Here is a 17,225-nt window from a genome sequence, read left to right as displayed (position 1 = left end):
ACATTGGTTTCTATTAAATATTTAAGAAATTTTTTTAGTCATAACTTTAATTCTGATTTCTTTCAATTTAGATAGCATTTTTTTTTTTTTGGCTGCATTGGGTCTTTGTTTCTGTGCGCGGGCTTTCTCTAGTTGCAGCGAGCAGGGGCTGCTCTTCATCGTGGTGCTCAGGCTTCTCATTGCGGTGACTTCTCTTGTTGTGGAGCACAGGCTCTAGGCGTGCGGGCTTCAGTAGTTGTAGCATGTGGGCTCAGTAGTTGTGGCTCGTGGGCTCTAGAGCGCAGGCCCAGTAGTTGTGGTGCATGGGCTTAGTTGCTCCATGGCATGTGGGATCTTCCCAGGCCAGGGATTGAACCTGTGTCCCCTGCATTGGCAGGCGGATTCTTAACCACTGCGCCACCAGGGAAGCCCTAGATAGCATTTTTCATTGCTTGGTACAACTTGTATTTTTGCTGTGGTTTCTCAGTGTGTGTAATTATGTACCTTTTTCCCCTATTGTCTACACTAAGAAAATTTAAATATTTTCTCATGGAAAATTTTAAAGTTTTGTTTTTAATTTACAAAATTCCTTAAAATATGAATAGGCAGTATATAACTTTTTGCTTTCCACATATATCCTGTTTTCTAATACATGTGAAAAACTTGTCAAATATTTTTATTAGACAGCGGAGACACATAAATTTGACTTGTGTAAGTTTTAGAAAAAGATCTAACAATTGGAAGGAAAATGAAACATGTCCATGTTTCTGCAGAGAATGTGATGGGGGCATTTGGTCATAACGTATCTTCTGAAGGCATTTAAAACACACGTGCATGCATGCACACACATGTAATGAGGCAAGGCTTTGAGATCAAGTCACTCAGATGTCAACTTTTATTGGTTTCTTGCTCTGTAACCTTGGTCAAGTTATTTTATTTCTCTAAACCCTAGTTTCCTTATCAATAAGTGGAGATTATAATATTTATCTTGCTCAGCTTTTAGGATTAAATGTTTGTGAAGTGCTTACCATAGTTCCTGACACAGAGTCAGCTCTTAATAAATAAATTACTGCCATTAAACTAGAATCTTTCCTTAGAACACTACTTACCTACTTTGAGCTTTATATCCATCAAAGGGTAGACTTTACAAAGAAAGTGAATTTGAAAATGTAAGTATTACTTATCTGCTAATATTTTTATCCTTTCACCTTTAGCTTTGATTCAAGGAATTTACGGATTGGGACGAAAAATATTCACATTGAGATTGCCATTATACACCTTAAAGGAAAGTCTGTAGGAAAGCTGGGGTACAGTCAGCCTTTTGTTACTTTTGTGTAGACTACCTGCACATCTGATTGAGCTGTGCTAGAGGCCATAGCTGCAGTCAGTGCTTCATTTATAGTGCTTCTGGCTTAGAGTGCCGGGCGAGTGAGAGACATACTCTGTTTGGGTGGCTGTGGGTGGATGTAGCTTTTGTATGTTGACAAGTAGTGTTGAGCTGGGCTGAGGGAATCTGTAGAGAAGAATTCTTGGGAAAATTTATTAAATTGGATGGGTAGAGAAGGGACAACTGGAAGAGTGAATAGGAAGGTGGGTGCCAGCTTGGATTATTACTGATAATTCATATGGTAGATACTGGATGTTGAAATGCCAAAACAATCTAAATAAATGTTATATTTTAGGATAGTCAATTTAGGAGGCTATGTGTGTGCTGCTTTTAGTCTTGCAGCTTATACAGTAAATATTTTGGAAATTCTTTTGGAAATGCCTTAAGGTAATAGCAGAAGAATTGGTGTCACTTTTGACCCCAAATGAAGTTTCACGGTTTAGTCAGTCTCTGTTTATTCAAACATGTTATTTTTAAATTCTTTTTTTAAATTATTTATTTTTATTTATTTATTTTTGTCTGTGTTGGGTCTTGGTTGCTGCACGCGGGCTTTCTAGAGTTGCAGCGAGAGGAGGCTACTCTTCGTTGTGGCACGCAGGCTTCTCATTGCAGTGGCTTCTCTTGTTGCGAAGCATGGGCTCTAGGCGCGCAGGCTCAGTAGTTGTGGCACATGGGCTTAGTTGCTCCACGGCATGTGGGGTCATCTCGGACCAGGGCTTGAACCCATGTCCCCTGCATTGGCAGGTGGATTCTTAACCACTGCGCCACCAGGGAAGCCCCTCAAACACTTTATTTAATTAACTTGGCTCCAAATTACTTCTGGTTATTTTCACAAAAGACTTATCATCTTTTATATTCAGAACAGTGTGCACTTGTATCTTTTTTTTTTTTTTTTTTTGCGGTACGCGGGCCTCTCACTGTTGTGGCCTCTCCCATTGCAGAACACAGGCTCCAGATGCACAGGCTCAGTGGCCATGGCTCATGGGCCCAGCCGCTCCGCGGCATGTGGGATCTTCCCGGACCAGGGAATGAACCTGTGTCCCCTGCATCGGCAGGCAGACTCTCAACCACTGCGCCACCAGGGAAGCCCTGCACTTGTATCTTAAGGGGAGCTCCAACATTACTATTAGTTTTTTTGGCGAGGTGGATAATAGTAGTGTCCTTGGACACCATAGTGAATACATTGAAAAGCACCAGCTAGTCATTTGGGAGTTTGGATTGTTTTTTTAAAAGAAAAATTGCTGCAATGGAATATTACTCAGCCATAAAAAAGAATGAAATATTGCCATTTGTAGCAACATGGATGGACCTAGAGATTATCATACTAAGTGAAGTAAGTTAGAAAGAGAAAGACAAATATGATATCACTTATATGTGGAATCTAAAAAAAGATGCAAATGAATTTATTTACAAAACAGAAACAGACTCACAGACATAGAAAACAAACTTATGGTTACCAAAGGGGAAAGGACGGGGGAGGGATAAACTAGGAGTATGGGATTAACAGACATACATTACTATATATAAAAACAACAACAAGAATTTACTGTATAGTACAGGGAGCTATATTCAGTATCTTGTAATAACCTATCATAGAAAAGAACCTGAAAAATATATGTATAACGGAATCACTTTGCTTAACACAATATTGTAAATCAACTATACTTCAGTTAAAAAAAAAAAAGAAAAATTACTACCATGTATTAGTTAATCAAGAATGGTTCAATTGGGATGTGGGAACAGATGTATATGTATGACTGATTCACTTTGTTATAAAGCAGAAACTAATAAAAAAAAAGAATGGTTCAATTATTATTTTAAATAAAGAGTATTTCTTTTTCAGTAATATTTAAATTAGGTTTCAGTTTTATAAAGTTATTTTATGTTTGTACTTTTAAAAAAGTTATTTTGTGTTTTCTTTTGTCAGGCTGACTTATCCCTGTATAATGAATTCAAATCTTGGAAGGATGAGCCCATAATGGACAGAACGTGTCCTTTCTTAGACAAAATCTATCAGGAAGATATTTTTCCATGTTTAACCTTCTCAAAAAGTGAGGTAATTAAAAACAAATCTTAACAGAAATGCATTAGAGTTGTTCCTATACCTTTTACTAAGTCATGTTGCATATTTTAACATCTCTTACATAAATAAGTTATAAAGTGTCATATTTTACCATTTTCTCCATTCCATATTAGGATCATAATAACTTCTTGGCATTCACTTACTGAACCTCTTTCCTTATTTGAGCAGAGGATCACTTATGCTGCAGTGTGTTGCACTGGAGTGAAGTATTAAATATGTAAGGGGGTAGGACTTAATTTTTAGTCCAGGGTTCAGTGCAAGGGAAGTTATGTACACTCTAAAGTGTTTGTTGGTTTTATCTGTATGTGATTAAAAAGAAGTCCTATTTAGTTTCTTCATCTTTAAAACAGGGGGAAAAAATGCCTTCCTTGCCTGTGTCACAGGATTGTTAAGATAAAATGAAGTGAATTAAGTAGATAGAAAAACTTAAAAAAAAATACTACAAGGCAGTATACAACTGTAAGGTCATAATTTTAATTTGTTCTTACATGTGGAAAGTTTGTCTACAAATATCCTGTTAATCAGTGTTTAAGAAAGTTAATCCTAAGAGTCTTATGTTAAGTCTTTAGAGGATTTAATTATATAACACTGCTTGTAAGGAAAAGTTAAGATGAACAGTAAAATGCTTTTGATATGTAGATATGTTAGTCATTGTGGCTCTGGTTTTAGGTAGGCTGTTCAGTATGAGTAATCTTGCCAGAATGAAATTTGTCTATTTCATCAATTGTTTATCAGTTACTGCCGTCTCCATCTGGGCATTTAATATTTGATAACTCAGTTAATTCTTTGTAGACTCTTGTGCACATAAATACATGATCAGTAAATATATAGCTAGAATTAACACATATTGCTGTGTTATGAATGACCAATAGGAAAAAATAATGCATAAATTTAGCAAAATAAAGCATTTGGATATTCATTTTGAAGTGACGTTACCAGTGGATGTTAATTGTGGGTAAGGGGTGGTGTGGAATTAATGTCTTTAATTTCCTTCTAGATAGTAAGAAAAGTTATTTAACTATAACTGAATTGCCTTTCATAACAATGTTTGAATTATAAAAGAATTTAAACCAAGATTATGTGGTTTCTTTCTTTTTCATTAGCTAAGGCAAATCTAGTGGACCTTGGGAAAAATAATTTTTAAAAACCAGTTTATTATAGAATAGAATTTTTATATTTCCCTTCCAGCATAGCATCTAATACTTCTTTGTTTTTTTTGAAGTTGGCTTCGGCTGTTCTGGAAGCTGTGGAAAACAATACTCTAAGCATTGAACCAGTGGGACTACAACCTATTCGATTTGTGAAAGCATCTGCAGTTGAATGTGGAGGACCAAAGTATGTTTTCAAAACCATGTCTTAGGGAAGATACTGAGTTTTTAAAATTTTATGTGTTGTAGTTATTTAATATTTTCTGGTTTTAAATGTTAAATCTCTTGTCAGTTTTCTGTTTAAAGTCTGTGCAGCCCAAAGACCAATCCCCGGGCAGTGTGGGGAATTCAAATTTAGCATCAGTGGAGAGCCCTTTTAATAACAAACGTATACGTGGGATCCAGGTAGATCAGGTGTTAGAAACTTCTTTAAAAACCGCATGTTATAATCCATTAGTTGATTATGAAATCTCTTTAGTGGGTCATAAGCAAAATTTTTGTTTATGTACAGCTATGTGTTCTGGGCTTTTGTGTAAATTATTTCTTTCTGAGGCTTGCCATCAAAAATAGTTTGAGAAGACAGTGAATTAGACCAAGTCTTACCAAGCATGAAAACAGGGTACCAGAAGGCTTGGTTAGTCCTCTCCTTTACTACTCTGATTATAAAACTTTCTCACTTTGGTAAATAAACAGCTCTGTCTCCCATATGTGAGAGAGATTCGGCAGTTGTATACCTTCAGGGGTGACTCCCACATTTCGTAGCAGGGCAAGCTGTCTTCCAACTGGTCCTGCTAGGAGGAAAGACTGAAACCAACAGTACATAAAACGTTTGCCACAGCTGTTTAAAAAGTGACTTCAAAAGATTTTGAGGAAGCTGCTTAGTTGGTGGTGAAGAACTAGATCAGTATAGGGGACCGAAGAGCCCGAGAGAGCTCACAGCAAGCAATAATTGAATCCCATCAGGCCATTTTGAAGGCAGAGGAGGAAATAGCTGGTTGAGATTAACTACTAGGTCTGTTAAAGCCAGTCGTAGGAGTTGTATAGTTCTTGTTTCCTGTTATACACGTTACACTCTCAGCAGCATCACACAGTGTTGGTATTTGGGTAACTTAATCCTGTATTTGCTCTGTGAGCCACACGTCTACCTAGAGTTATGTCCTGTTTTACACTCCCCCATGCCACACCTGTAGTATGGTGGCCTCTGAATTTTGGGGAAGAGATTTGCATTCCTAAATTCTATCCTTCAACAAACACCTGGGTATTTTTATCCTGGTCATTAATACTTTTTGTACTTTTAGTTTCTATGTTATACCTTATTTTAAATATAACAGTTTTTACTGTAGGATTTTAAATTTGTACTTGCATTATATATCACACATTAAACATGTGCAAATATCAAATGATAACAAATCAGAATCTCAGTTAAAGTAGATTTTTACAGTATTTTAGTAAAATAATTATACAGATTAGGTTTAGAGAATAATTTACATCATTAAGAATATTGTTGTCCTTGTGGGAATGGGGCCAGAAACCAAGGTGTTTGCGGTGCATATTGTGTGGAGAATACTAAAGAAGACGTTGTCATCGTTTATGAAACGTGAAGTATGGCTCTTGTGGATGAGGTTATCAAGATAATCACTAAACGAATGGCACAGTGCTCGGGGAGTTTTGTGGAAGGCAAGATCATTCTACTGGTGGTGATCAGGGACTGTTCTTGGGATTTGATTTGATCTGGGCTTTTGAAGCATGGGTGGAATTGGGGAGATAAGGAACAGTACATATGACTGAATAAAGGAACAAGAAAACAGTGTGTTCAGAGGATGGTGAGTGTATGGAGAGGGAAGATGTGGAAAAAAGGAATTAGAGGTGACTGATTAGAGGGATGCTGTGAACTTTTGGAAATCAATAGGAAGGGCTCTGGTTTTGGAAACAAGATGATAGGTCTAGATTTAGACATGTTGACATCCCTAAGTGAAAATGGCAAGCAAGGATTTGAAATCTTGGGACTAGAGCTGTTAAGGGATACTGAGGTAGTGTGGCATGTTAAAAAAAACATTGCAATTAGAGGTCAGAAGACTTAGTGTTGAATCCTAGCTCAAATAAAAATATATTGACTTTAGAAATGAGATAACTTAAACACTTTATTATTTTAAAAGTTGATACTTAAAACCACTTTACCTGAGTCCTTTCAAAATTAGAAAAATAGTAGACAAATAGGTATGTCTGCTTCCAAAAGGTGATTTTTATCAGTTTGATGGTTACTTTTTTCTCTTGTGTAAATTGTACTTAAAATAGTATATAGTTCCAAGGACTTTGAACACTTGTCCCTTAAATTTCTTGATTGTCTATCCTCCCCAAGCTAGTAGTTAGTGCTTTTAAATATTGTTATAGATCATTAAAGGAATTTTCTAATAAAGGAAAAATGAGGCTAAATCTCTTTGAAAAGGTAAGAATTCTTTTATGATTTGAATGGCCACTTCCAAAATTACCCTCTTTTAAATACACATTCTCCATGTGTTTGCTTAATATGGAGGCACAGTTGTATCATATTTCTGGTAAGTATAGCTGAAAATTAACGTTCATTTAATATATTTTTCTTACATAATTTATGATGTATAAAATGCTGTTGGCCACTTTATTTTACTTAGAGCTACACTAATTTTGCATTGACAAGGAATGATAGCTATCTTCAGTCAAGCTTCTAATTTAGGAGGTTGACAACTGGGCTGCTGTGAGTCCAGCCTGATCCTGTTGAGCAGTGGAGTGACAGGTGGCCTGTCACTTAACCAACAGTCATTGAATGTCTGCTGTGTGCCAGGCACATGCTTGGTGCCAGGCATTTAAAGATGAATAAAATACATTCACTACTCTCAAGAGGCTTTCAGGGGGACTTTCCTGGCAGTCCAGTGGTTAAGACCCCACACTTCCAGTGCAGGGAGCACAGGTTCAATCCCTGGTCGGGGAACTGAGATTCCACATGCCAAGTGGTGTGGCAAAAAAAAAAAAAAAGAGAGACTTTCAGCCTAATCCCAGCCAGAAAGCCCTCATACCAAATTTTACATGTTGTAGTATGCAAAGAGAAAGGTTGGTATGTCTAAATGTAGTGTACCCTTTGTGTAATTGTTAAGATTCAGTGTATTTGTACAGTAGCTTATTCCTTTATACTTCTTAGGCCTAGGTGCCATGTTAAATGCATATATACCAACCCAACACACCAAAAAGTATCCCATCTGGAAGCTGTTCTCCTGCAAGCTGTCAATAACATGTTCTGAGACTTAAACAGTCACTTTTAACTTTTTTTCAACTGAGAGAGAAGTTGAAGTCCCAGTGGAAAGCTGAGAGCTGCCCTGCAGCTGATTACTCATTTGTAAATTTGCCCCAGGACATATATTAACACATTTAGCTTCTATTTCTAGAACCATGTCTAAAGCTATGCCTGTAAGCTTACACTAGAATGTAAGCCCCAAAGGGCAGGGATTTTGTCTTTTTCATCATTATAGTCCAGCATCACAAAGTGCCTGATACATGGTCGGTTCTCAGATATTAGTTGTCTTAATGAATATACAACTTGTCTAGAAGGAAGGGGCAAAATGCTTTTAATTAAAAAAACTAAAATGTATCCTTATTTTACAGAAAATGTGCTCTCACAGGTCAGAGTAAGTCCTGTAAACACAGAATTAAATTAGGGGACTCAAGCAATTATTACTATATTTCTCCTTTTTGCAGATACAGGGTAAGTAACTTAACCACAAATTTTTTTTAATTAATTAATTTATTTTTGGCTGCGTTGGGTCTTCATTGCTGCGCGTGGGCTTTCTCTAGTTGCGGCGAGTGGGGGCTACTCTTCATTGTGCTGCGTGGGCTTCTAGTTGTGGTGGCTTCTCTTGTTGCAGAGCACGGGCTCAGGGCGCGCAGGCTGCAGTAGTTGTTGCTCGGGGGCTCAGTAGTTGTGGCTCGAGGGCTCTAGAGCGCAGGCTCAGTAGTTGTGGCACACGGGCTTAGTTGCTTCTCATTAACCACAAATTTTAATAAAGCTTGCTTTGATGTGAGATACTTGACTGTTTAACATTTTTTTTTCTTTTTGGCCTAGATCACTTCTGTATGTAACTTTTTCACGTATATTCGATATATTCAACAGGGACTTGTGAAACAGCAGGATGGTGAGTGTTCTTAATTCATTATAAAATATTTGCATGAAAGTTCAGTAAAATGTATGGAACATAATAGTAAGCGCGAGTAAACTTTATTATTGGTACATTTGTATTGAATCTCTTTTGTAGGTCTAATAAAATATGTGAAGAATTTGGGAACAAATGCGTCTTTTAAACATGTTGTATTTAATCCTTATATTTGCCTCATTTTACTCTAATTTTGAGTTTTAAGCAGGATCAGTTTTAACTTTTAAGGGGTATATGATAAACCAGATGGTAAGTGTGGGAGGAGCATATAAAGCCCATTGAATTTACTCCTTAAGAAATAAAAATGAACAAGCTCTAGACATGGTCTGATTTATTTTATTTTATTTTATTTTATTTTATTTTATTTTTTAATAGATTTTTTATTTTTGGCCATGCCACGTGGCATGTGGGATCTTAGCTCCCTGGCCAGGGATCAAATCTGTGTCCCCTGCAGTGGAAGTGCAGAGTCCTAACCACTGGACCGCCAGGGAATTCCCCAGATTTATTTTAATTACTGGAACCCACAAGGTACTAACAATAAATTTTTTTCTGTATTTTCTACTTTCATGTGTGAGTTAATAAAGCAGTCCTGAGCGTAATTCTGAGTGGAATAAAGATTACTGTGTTCTAAATCAGCTGAGACATGCAGATGATATATCCAGGATAGTCAGCCCAGGATTCTCCTGGATTTTGTGTGTGTGTGTGTGCAGTATGCAGGCCTCTCACTGCTGTGGCCTCTCCCATTGCGGAGCACAGGCTCCGGACACGCAGGCTCAGCGGCCATGGCTCACGGGCCCAGCCGCTCCGCGGCATGTGGGATCTTCCCGGACCGGGGCACGAACCTGTGTCCCCTGCATTGGCAGGCGGACTCTCAACCACTGCGCCAACAGGGAAGCCCTGGATATTTTTTAATGTAGTCTTCCATGACATTTTTAATGTAGTCTTTCATGATTACTTATGATTTTATAGCCGAATGTCTTAAATACCATGCATAGAAACTAATATGGCCTGACAGCTCAAAGACAGTGTTTTGTTTTGTGTTTTTGTTTTTGTTTTTCTTTTTAATATGTATGATTGTTTTAAAACAGAATGTTTTAAAACAGAACAGATACTAGGCTAGGGACAAGTCCATGCCAATTTTGTATTTGAAGTTGTGGGAAATTTTCCTGTTTATATTTTTCTAAACACTGAAAATTTTCTTATACTTAAAAACTAGTAGATGCCTACTATCTTTCTGTCATGTAAACCAGTGAATCTTAATTCTTTGGAAAAATCAGTCGTGTTGATAAAAACTTAGTTGAGCATTTTCAAGCTCTAGTACGTTGAAAACAGTCATTTATTTATAATCCCATATAATTAGGTTTTAATGCATAAAAGAAAAGGGGTGAAACCTGTCTCTAATTAACGTTGAATTTCAAAAGGCCACAGAGCATAAAAGCAGTCTTTAAACTGTACAGTACTTTTTATGACTTTAATAAAATTTAAACCTTTTTGAATACCTATTGGTAGATAATATGATTTAAGCTGAAGAACAGATGATTTGTGTTAAGTTGTCAAGCCTATGTTTTCTCCTTGTTAAAAAAAGAAGTTTTATGTAAAAGAATGAAATTAGAACACTCCCTAACACCATACACAAAAATAAACTCAAAATGGATTTGAGACCTAAATGTAGGACCGGACACTATAAAACTCTTAGAGGAAAACATAGGAAGAACACTCTTTGACATAAATCACAGCAAGATCTTTTATGATCCACCTCCTAGAGTAATGGAAATAAAAACAAAAATAAACAAATGGGACCTAATGTAACTTCAAAGCTTTTACACAGCAAAGGAAACCATAAACAAGACGAAAAGACAACCCTCAGGATGGGAGAAAATATTTGCAAACGAATTAACGGACAAAGGATTAATCTCCAAAATATATAAACAACTCATGCAGCCCAATATTAAAGAAACAAACAACCCAATCCAAAAATGAGCAGAAGACCTAAATAGACATTTCTCCAAAGAAGACATACAAATAGCCAAGAAGCACATGAAAAGCTGCTCAACATCACTAATTATTAGAGAAATACAAATCAAAACTACAATGACGTATCACCTCACACCAGTTAGAATGGGCATCATCAGAAAATCTACAAACAACAAATGCTGGAGAGGGTGTGGAGAAAAGGGAACCCTCTTGCACTGTTGGTGGGAATGTAAATTGACACAGCCACTATGGAGAACAGTATGGAGGTTCCTTAAAAAACTAAAAACAGAATTACCATATGATCCAGCAATCCCACTACTGGGCGTATACCCAGAGGAAACCATTATTCAAAAAGACACATGCACCCCAATGTTCATTGCAGCACTAATTACAGTAGCCAAGTCATGGAAGCAACCTAAATGCCCCTCGACAGACGAATGGATGAAGCAGTTGTGGTACATATGTACAGTGGAATATTACTCAGCCATAAAAAGGAACGAAATTGAGTCATTTGTTGAGACGTGGATGGATCTAGAGACTGTCATACAGAGTGAAGTAAGTCAGAAAGAGAAAAACAAATATTGTATATTAACGCATGTATGTGGAACCTAGAAAAATGATACAGATGAACCGGTTTGCGGGAAGAATTTGAGACACAGATGTAGAGAACAAATGTATGGACACCAAGGGGGGAAAACCACGGTGGGGTGGGGATGGTGGTGTGCTGAATTGGGCGATTGGGATTGACATGTATACACTGATGTGTATAAAATTGATGACTAATAAGAACCTGCAGTATAAACAAACAAATAAACAAAAAAACAACTAATACTGAACTTTTTGGGGGTTATTTGTATGGAAATAGGTTAATATAAATGTTTCAGACATTACATGAAATTTCTAAAAATCTTATATGTTCTGGTATAACGTTATAAGTCATAATTCTAGTTATTACTTTAAAATGTATATCTCAGAAACAACTAAATTTCCTTGTCAGTTGCATTATTATGAACTTTCATCAGATCTTTAACCATGGTCATTTTTAAGTCTTCTGTCATTTACAGACAGTTTTGGGTGTACTCTGATGCTTTTGCAAAAATGTTCCTATAAAAGGGTTTCATCTTCAAGGAATTCATGGAAAAGACTCTGACAAGTACAGGTTTTTGGTAACTGACTATACTGCTGAACTGAATGAATAAGCATTTTCAGAACTCTAATGGAAAACTGAGGAATTCATAAAAGTGCTAACAAAAGATCAAGATGGAAAAATAATTAATTACATGGGACTGAGTGAACTGATGAGGATGATTATAATTTTTGTAACTTTCTGTTTGAATAAAAAAAAAGAAAAGAAAAGAAGTTTTTGTAGGGAAGAATGAAAGGTACCCTACTTTGTGAAAACAGGAAGAAGAGATCATGAGTGGTTGTGGTGATGGTGATAAAAGTGATATCTTGTCTGGTTCCTCTTACTCTTTCACTTCACAGCATTTGTTACACATTGTATACTGAGTGGGTTTGTAGTAAATTATTGTTAATTTTACAATCTGTTTATTATCTGTGCCTTGTGCTAAAAAGGATTTAAGGCAGTTAAATATAAAGCAGGGTTTCTCAGCCTTGGTACTATTATTATTTTAAACTGGTTAATTCTTTGTTGTGGGAGGCTGTCTTGTGCATTGTAGGATGTTTAATAGCATCCGTGGGCTTTACTCACTAGATGCTAGTAATGAAAAATGTATCCAGACATTGCCAAATGCACACCTGGGGACACATTCTCCCAGGTTGAGAACCACTGATCTAAACAATCTAATCTGATCATATGTCAGAGAGAGACCTTTTATTATCTAAAACATAGAGCAAATTTCTTCCCACTTATAGAGGGGACTTTCAGAAGCACAGATAATTGAAATTTACAGTTCATCCTCTGCATTTATTTTTATTTCTAACTGAGCCATACACAAAATCTTTCCCTATTATTACTCACAAAGAATGTTACTAAGTTCTCTGGACTGTCTCTTGTTTTCCTTTTTTTCTGTTTACTCTGTTAGTTTTAATGAAAAGTGAAAAATGGCCAAGATACAGCAAACTACAGCAAGAAGATGCATAAGTTAGATAATAACTCTTGTGTAATTGAGCACTGAGTGTAGTTACTCAAGAAAGCAGCAGCATTGCCAGTTACTCAGGACACTGAGATGCCTACCTTCTTTTGGGCTAAAATGGTAGTCAGTCATTGATGTATCTAACAAATCGTTGTAGAAAAATTGGTAAATACTGCTTATTTATTCATAAAGTTGGGATGCTCACAAGTACATGGAGAATTTAGTGTGAAGCAGTGATAGCATGTCTACGCATTAGGTACATCATTAGGAGATGCCCAACTGGCATTTCAGCTAATCTTAAATTTTCAGTGAAACAGATTAAAAATAATTAAGATAATAGTTTATGATTTATGTGTTTCTCTTTTCTGTTTGTATAGTTGATCAAATGTTTTGGGAAGTTATGCAGTTGAGAAAAGAGATGTCATTGGCAAAGCTGGGATATTTCAAAGAGGAACTGTGATGCTCTGCCTGGGACCATGCACGAACCTCCCTGAAGACCTGGAAAATGACTGAATATTTTTATGGTTACTTGATATTTATTTCCTTCCAAGGAGTGGGTCCAAGACTTTTTCCCTCTTTTGCAAATTACACTGAGAAGTACTGTGATTTCTTTTAAACTGACCTATGCTGTGTCTGCTTATTCTTTAGTTGAACACACTATAAAGAATTACAGGTGTACTAGTGATTGTAATTTATAGTTGCAAAAAAAAGCGAAATAAATAAATATTAGATTGAGTGTGTTTTTGCTTTCTCTTCTAGCTCTGACATGATATATAGGGTCAGCTGAATATATTGAATTGTAGTTTTCAAACTTCATAGCAGCCTGCAAAAGACAAGAAAGGTAAGTGAACAGGATTGGCTTCCTTCCCCCCCACTAGAATGACTCTATTTTTGTCTGTTTTGTATGTTAGGATTGAAAAAAAAAAGATTTTATTTAAAGAAAGACTTCTTCTGAAAAGAAAGTTACTTTTATTCATTCTGTTCTCTGTAACTTAAAGAATCCCTTTATTATGGTGATTAATAGAGCACAGCCACATTTTATTCTAGAGATGCATTCTTAAACATCTTGATATAGTGTATTTATACTTTACATACATTGAGCACTGTAGTAATCATTGAAAGGGTATAAAGATAAATTAGGAGTTTGGTGTGTGCTCAGGGGGGTTGGAAGGGGTGTGGGTTGAAAGAGTGATACTTGGAAAGGATACACTGATCACAGAGCCACTCGATGTGTCAGTTTCAAATTGTAAAACAAATTGTATGGAAAAGCAAAAAGAAGAAATGAGAAACCACTTTAGTCCCTCCATCTAGAGAAAGCTACTCAATATTTTTGAAGAATAGACTTTCAGATATTTTCTACCTATGTGTGTACATTTCTGAAACAAAAAGTAGACTTTCTTTTTTTTTACTTAAAAATTCTACAAATCTGGATCAATGTAAGGTTTTGATTATAGGATGTTAACTAATTGTGTTTGGAGATTAGTTTGTTTTAAATTTCTTTTTCATGTCATAATGCTGTGGTGAGGATCCTTATGTATACTTCTTGGAACATTGTTGGCTTATTTCCTTCATATAGATGCCTAGAAGTAAAATTGTTGGGTCAAGCAAGGTACATGTGTATTTTAAAATATTTGATCTGCATTGCCAAATTGCCATCTAGAAAAGATGAACCAATTTATATTCATAGCAGATGTGTATGAGAGAACTGGTGTTCTGAAGGTGGTATTACTTTCAGTCCCATCTCAAAGGTTTGGTCAACCTTACGTATAGAAGACTCAGTCACCAGGATGGATGGAAGCGCACAGACAAAAGGATATTTGAGAATGGTATGGTAGAAACCATCATTACCGTGCCCAGCTCAAGAATATGAAATTGAACATGAAAAGAAATTTGAAACTAGAATTTTATGTCTTGATAGTTCATGTGAGGGCATAATAAACATGCGCTCAGACTTTCAAAGCTTCAGAAGATTTTCCACACAAAGATGCAAATTAAAAACACTTTGGGGGGACTTCCCTGGTGGCACACTGGTGAAGAATCTGCCTGCCAATACAGGGGACTCGGGTTCGAGCCCTGGCCTGGGAAGATCCCACATGCCGCGGAGCAGCTAAGACCGTGCACCACAACTACCGAGCCTGTGCTCTAGAATCCGTGAGCCACAACTACTGAGCCCACGCGCCACAACTACTGAAGCCTGCATGCCCTAGAGCCTGCATGCCGCAACTACTGAGCCTGCGTGATGCAACTACTGAAGCCCATGCACCTAGAGCCTGTGCTCCACAACAAGAGAAGCCACTGCAATGAGAAGCCCGTGTGCACCGCAACGAAGAGTAGTCCCTGCTCACTGCAACTAGAGAAAGCCTGTGCACAGCAACAGAGACCCAACACAGCCGGAAAAAAATTGGGGGAGCTTCCCTGGTGGTCCAGTGGTTAAGACTCCACGCTCCCAATGCAGGGGACACAGGTTCGATCCCTGGTTGGGGAACTAGGATCCTACATGCCGCATGGCATGGCCAATATATAAATAAATTTTTTTAAAAAAAGACACTTGTGGAGAAAATACTAAAACTAAAAGAGAAACAAATCCAGGAGATACTTTGAGATTTGGGAAGAAAGTGACCAGATACGTAGAGAAAGTTTGTTGATAACTTTAAAAGAATAAAAAAGTAAGGCTAAAGAAAATTTTAAAACTTCAAGTATATCCATAACAATCTAGAACTAAAATTCTTTACAATATCAACACAATGGGAATGGGAGAAGACCAGAGAGCATGGGGATATATTAAATTTCTTGTTAGATGAAAAATGGAGATAATCAGTTAAAAGTGAAGAGACCAAGTAGAGAAACAAAAGAGTATGATATGGAAATAAAAAGTAAGTAAAAAGATAGTCAAGTTGGATTAAAGTATATGATAACAAAGCATAAGGACATGGAAACGTTGGAATAAAAGAATGGAAAAAAGATGCCAGGAAAATACCAAAAGAAAGCTAGAGTGGTTATACTGTTAACAGAAAAGAACATGATAGGACAAAAATATTATTAGACATAGAGATGGGCTTTACATAATACTAAAAATTGAGTGCACCAAGAAGTCTTAATGGAAAAATAGAAATAATAAAAATGGAGAAATTTAAAAATACTAAGAGCTGACTAATAATATCAGAACTTACAAGGATACAGAGAAAGTGCTTCAGGGAAAAGTTTATAGCTTTAAATCCTTATTTATATATATATATATATATTTTTTTTTTGGAGAGTGGGAAAGGATAATTTATTTGATATCAGATCCAGATTTTCAATAATTTCCCATTTCTTCTGATACCCTGCTAGGAAAGGTCTGAAGTTTTTTTTTTTTTTTAATTTTTTGCTTTATAACAAATTTAATCAGTTATACATATACATATGTTCCCATATCCCCTCCCTTTTGCGTCTCCCTCCCACCCTCCCTATCCCACCCCTCCAGGCGGTCACAAAGCACCGAGCTAATCTCCCTGTGCTATGAGGCTGCTTCCCACTAGCTATCTACCTTACGTTTGGTAGTGTATATATGTCCATGCCGCTCTTTCACTTTGTCACAGCTTACCCTTCCCCCTCCCCATATCCTCAAGTCCATTCTCTAGTAGGTCTGTGTCTTTATTCCTGTCTTACCCCTATGTTCTTCATGACATTTTTTTTCTTAAATTCCATATATATGTGTCAGCATACAGTATTTGTCTTTCTCTTTCTGACTTACTTCACTCTGTATGACAGACTCTAGGTCCATCCACCTCATTACAAATAGCTCAATTTCATTTCTTTTTATGGCTGAGTAATATTCCATTGTATATATGTGCCACATCTTCTTTACCCATTCATCCGATGATGGACACTTAGGTTGTTTCCATCTCTGGGCTATTGTAAATAGGGCTACTATGAACATTTTGGTACATGTCTCTTTTTGAATTATGGTTTTCTCAGGGTATATGCCCAGTAGTGGGATTGCTGGGTCATATGGTAGTTCTATTTGTAGTTTTTTAAGGAACCTCCATACCGTTCTCCATAGTGGCTGTACCAATTCACATTCCCACCAGCAGTGCAAGAGTGTTCCTTTTTTTCCACACCCTCTCCAGCATTTATTGTTTCTAGATTTTTTGATGGTGGCCATTCTGACTGGTGTGAGATGATATCTCATTGTAGTTTTGATTTGCATTTCTCTAATGAGCAAAGATGTTGAGCATCCTTTCATGTGTTTGTTGGCAGTCTGTATATCTTCTGTGGAGAAATGTCTATTTAGGTCTTCTGCCCATTTTTGGATTGGGTTGTTTGTTTTTTTGTTATTGAGCTGCATGAGCTGCTTATAAATTTTGGAGATTAATCCTTTGTCAGTTGCTTCATTTACAA

At 36.7% G+C, this 17,225-nt stretch overlaps 1 protein-coding gene across 6 annotated transcripts in view; it reads left to right on the top strand.

Moving 5' to 3' along the window:
• RAB3IP (RAB3A interacting protein) overlaps nucleotides 1-13,462 on the top strand; it is a 48,989-nt gene extending 35,527 nt beyond the window's left edge. For all 6 annotated transcript variants that reach the window (XM_081250114.1, XM_081250112.1, XM_081250113.1 and 3 more), the window contains 5 exons: nucleotides 3,294-3,422; nucleotides 4,672-4,784; nucleotides 8,231-8,330; nucleotides 8,688-8,757; nucleotides 13,223-13,462. In XM_081250114.1, the coding sequence (XP_081106240.1) occupies nucleotides 3,294-3,422; nucleotides 4,672-4,784; nucleotides 8,231-8,330; nucleotides 8,688-8,757; nucleotides 13,223-13,305 (495 nt within the window). In that variant the 3' untranslated portion in view covers nucleotides 13,306-13,462. The remainder of the gene's footprint in view (nucleotides 1-3,293; nucleotides 3,423-4,671; nucleotides 4,785-8,230; nucleotides 8,331-8,687; nucleotides 8,758-13,222) is intronic.
• Nucleotides 13,463-17,225: the final 3,763 nt, after the last annotated feature.

Source organism: Mesoplodon bidens (genome assembly GCF_964165515.1).
Source record: "Mesoplodon bidens genome assembly, chromosome: 11".
Taxonomy (NCBI): Eukaryota; Metazoa; Chordata; class Mammalia; order Artiodactyla; family Ziphiidae; genus Mesoplodon; species Mesoplodon bidens.
The sequence above is the reverse complement of the archived record's forward strand: the minus strand, read 5'-3'. Positions and strand labels throughout refer to the sequence as shown.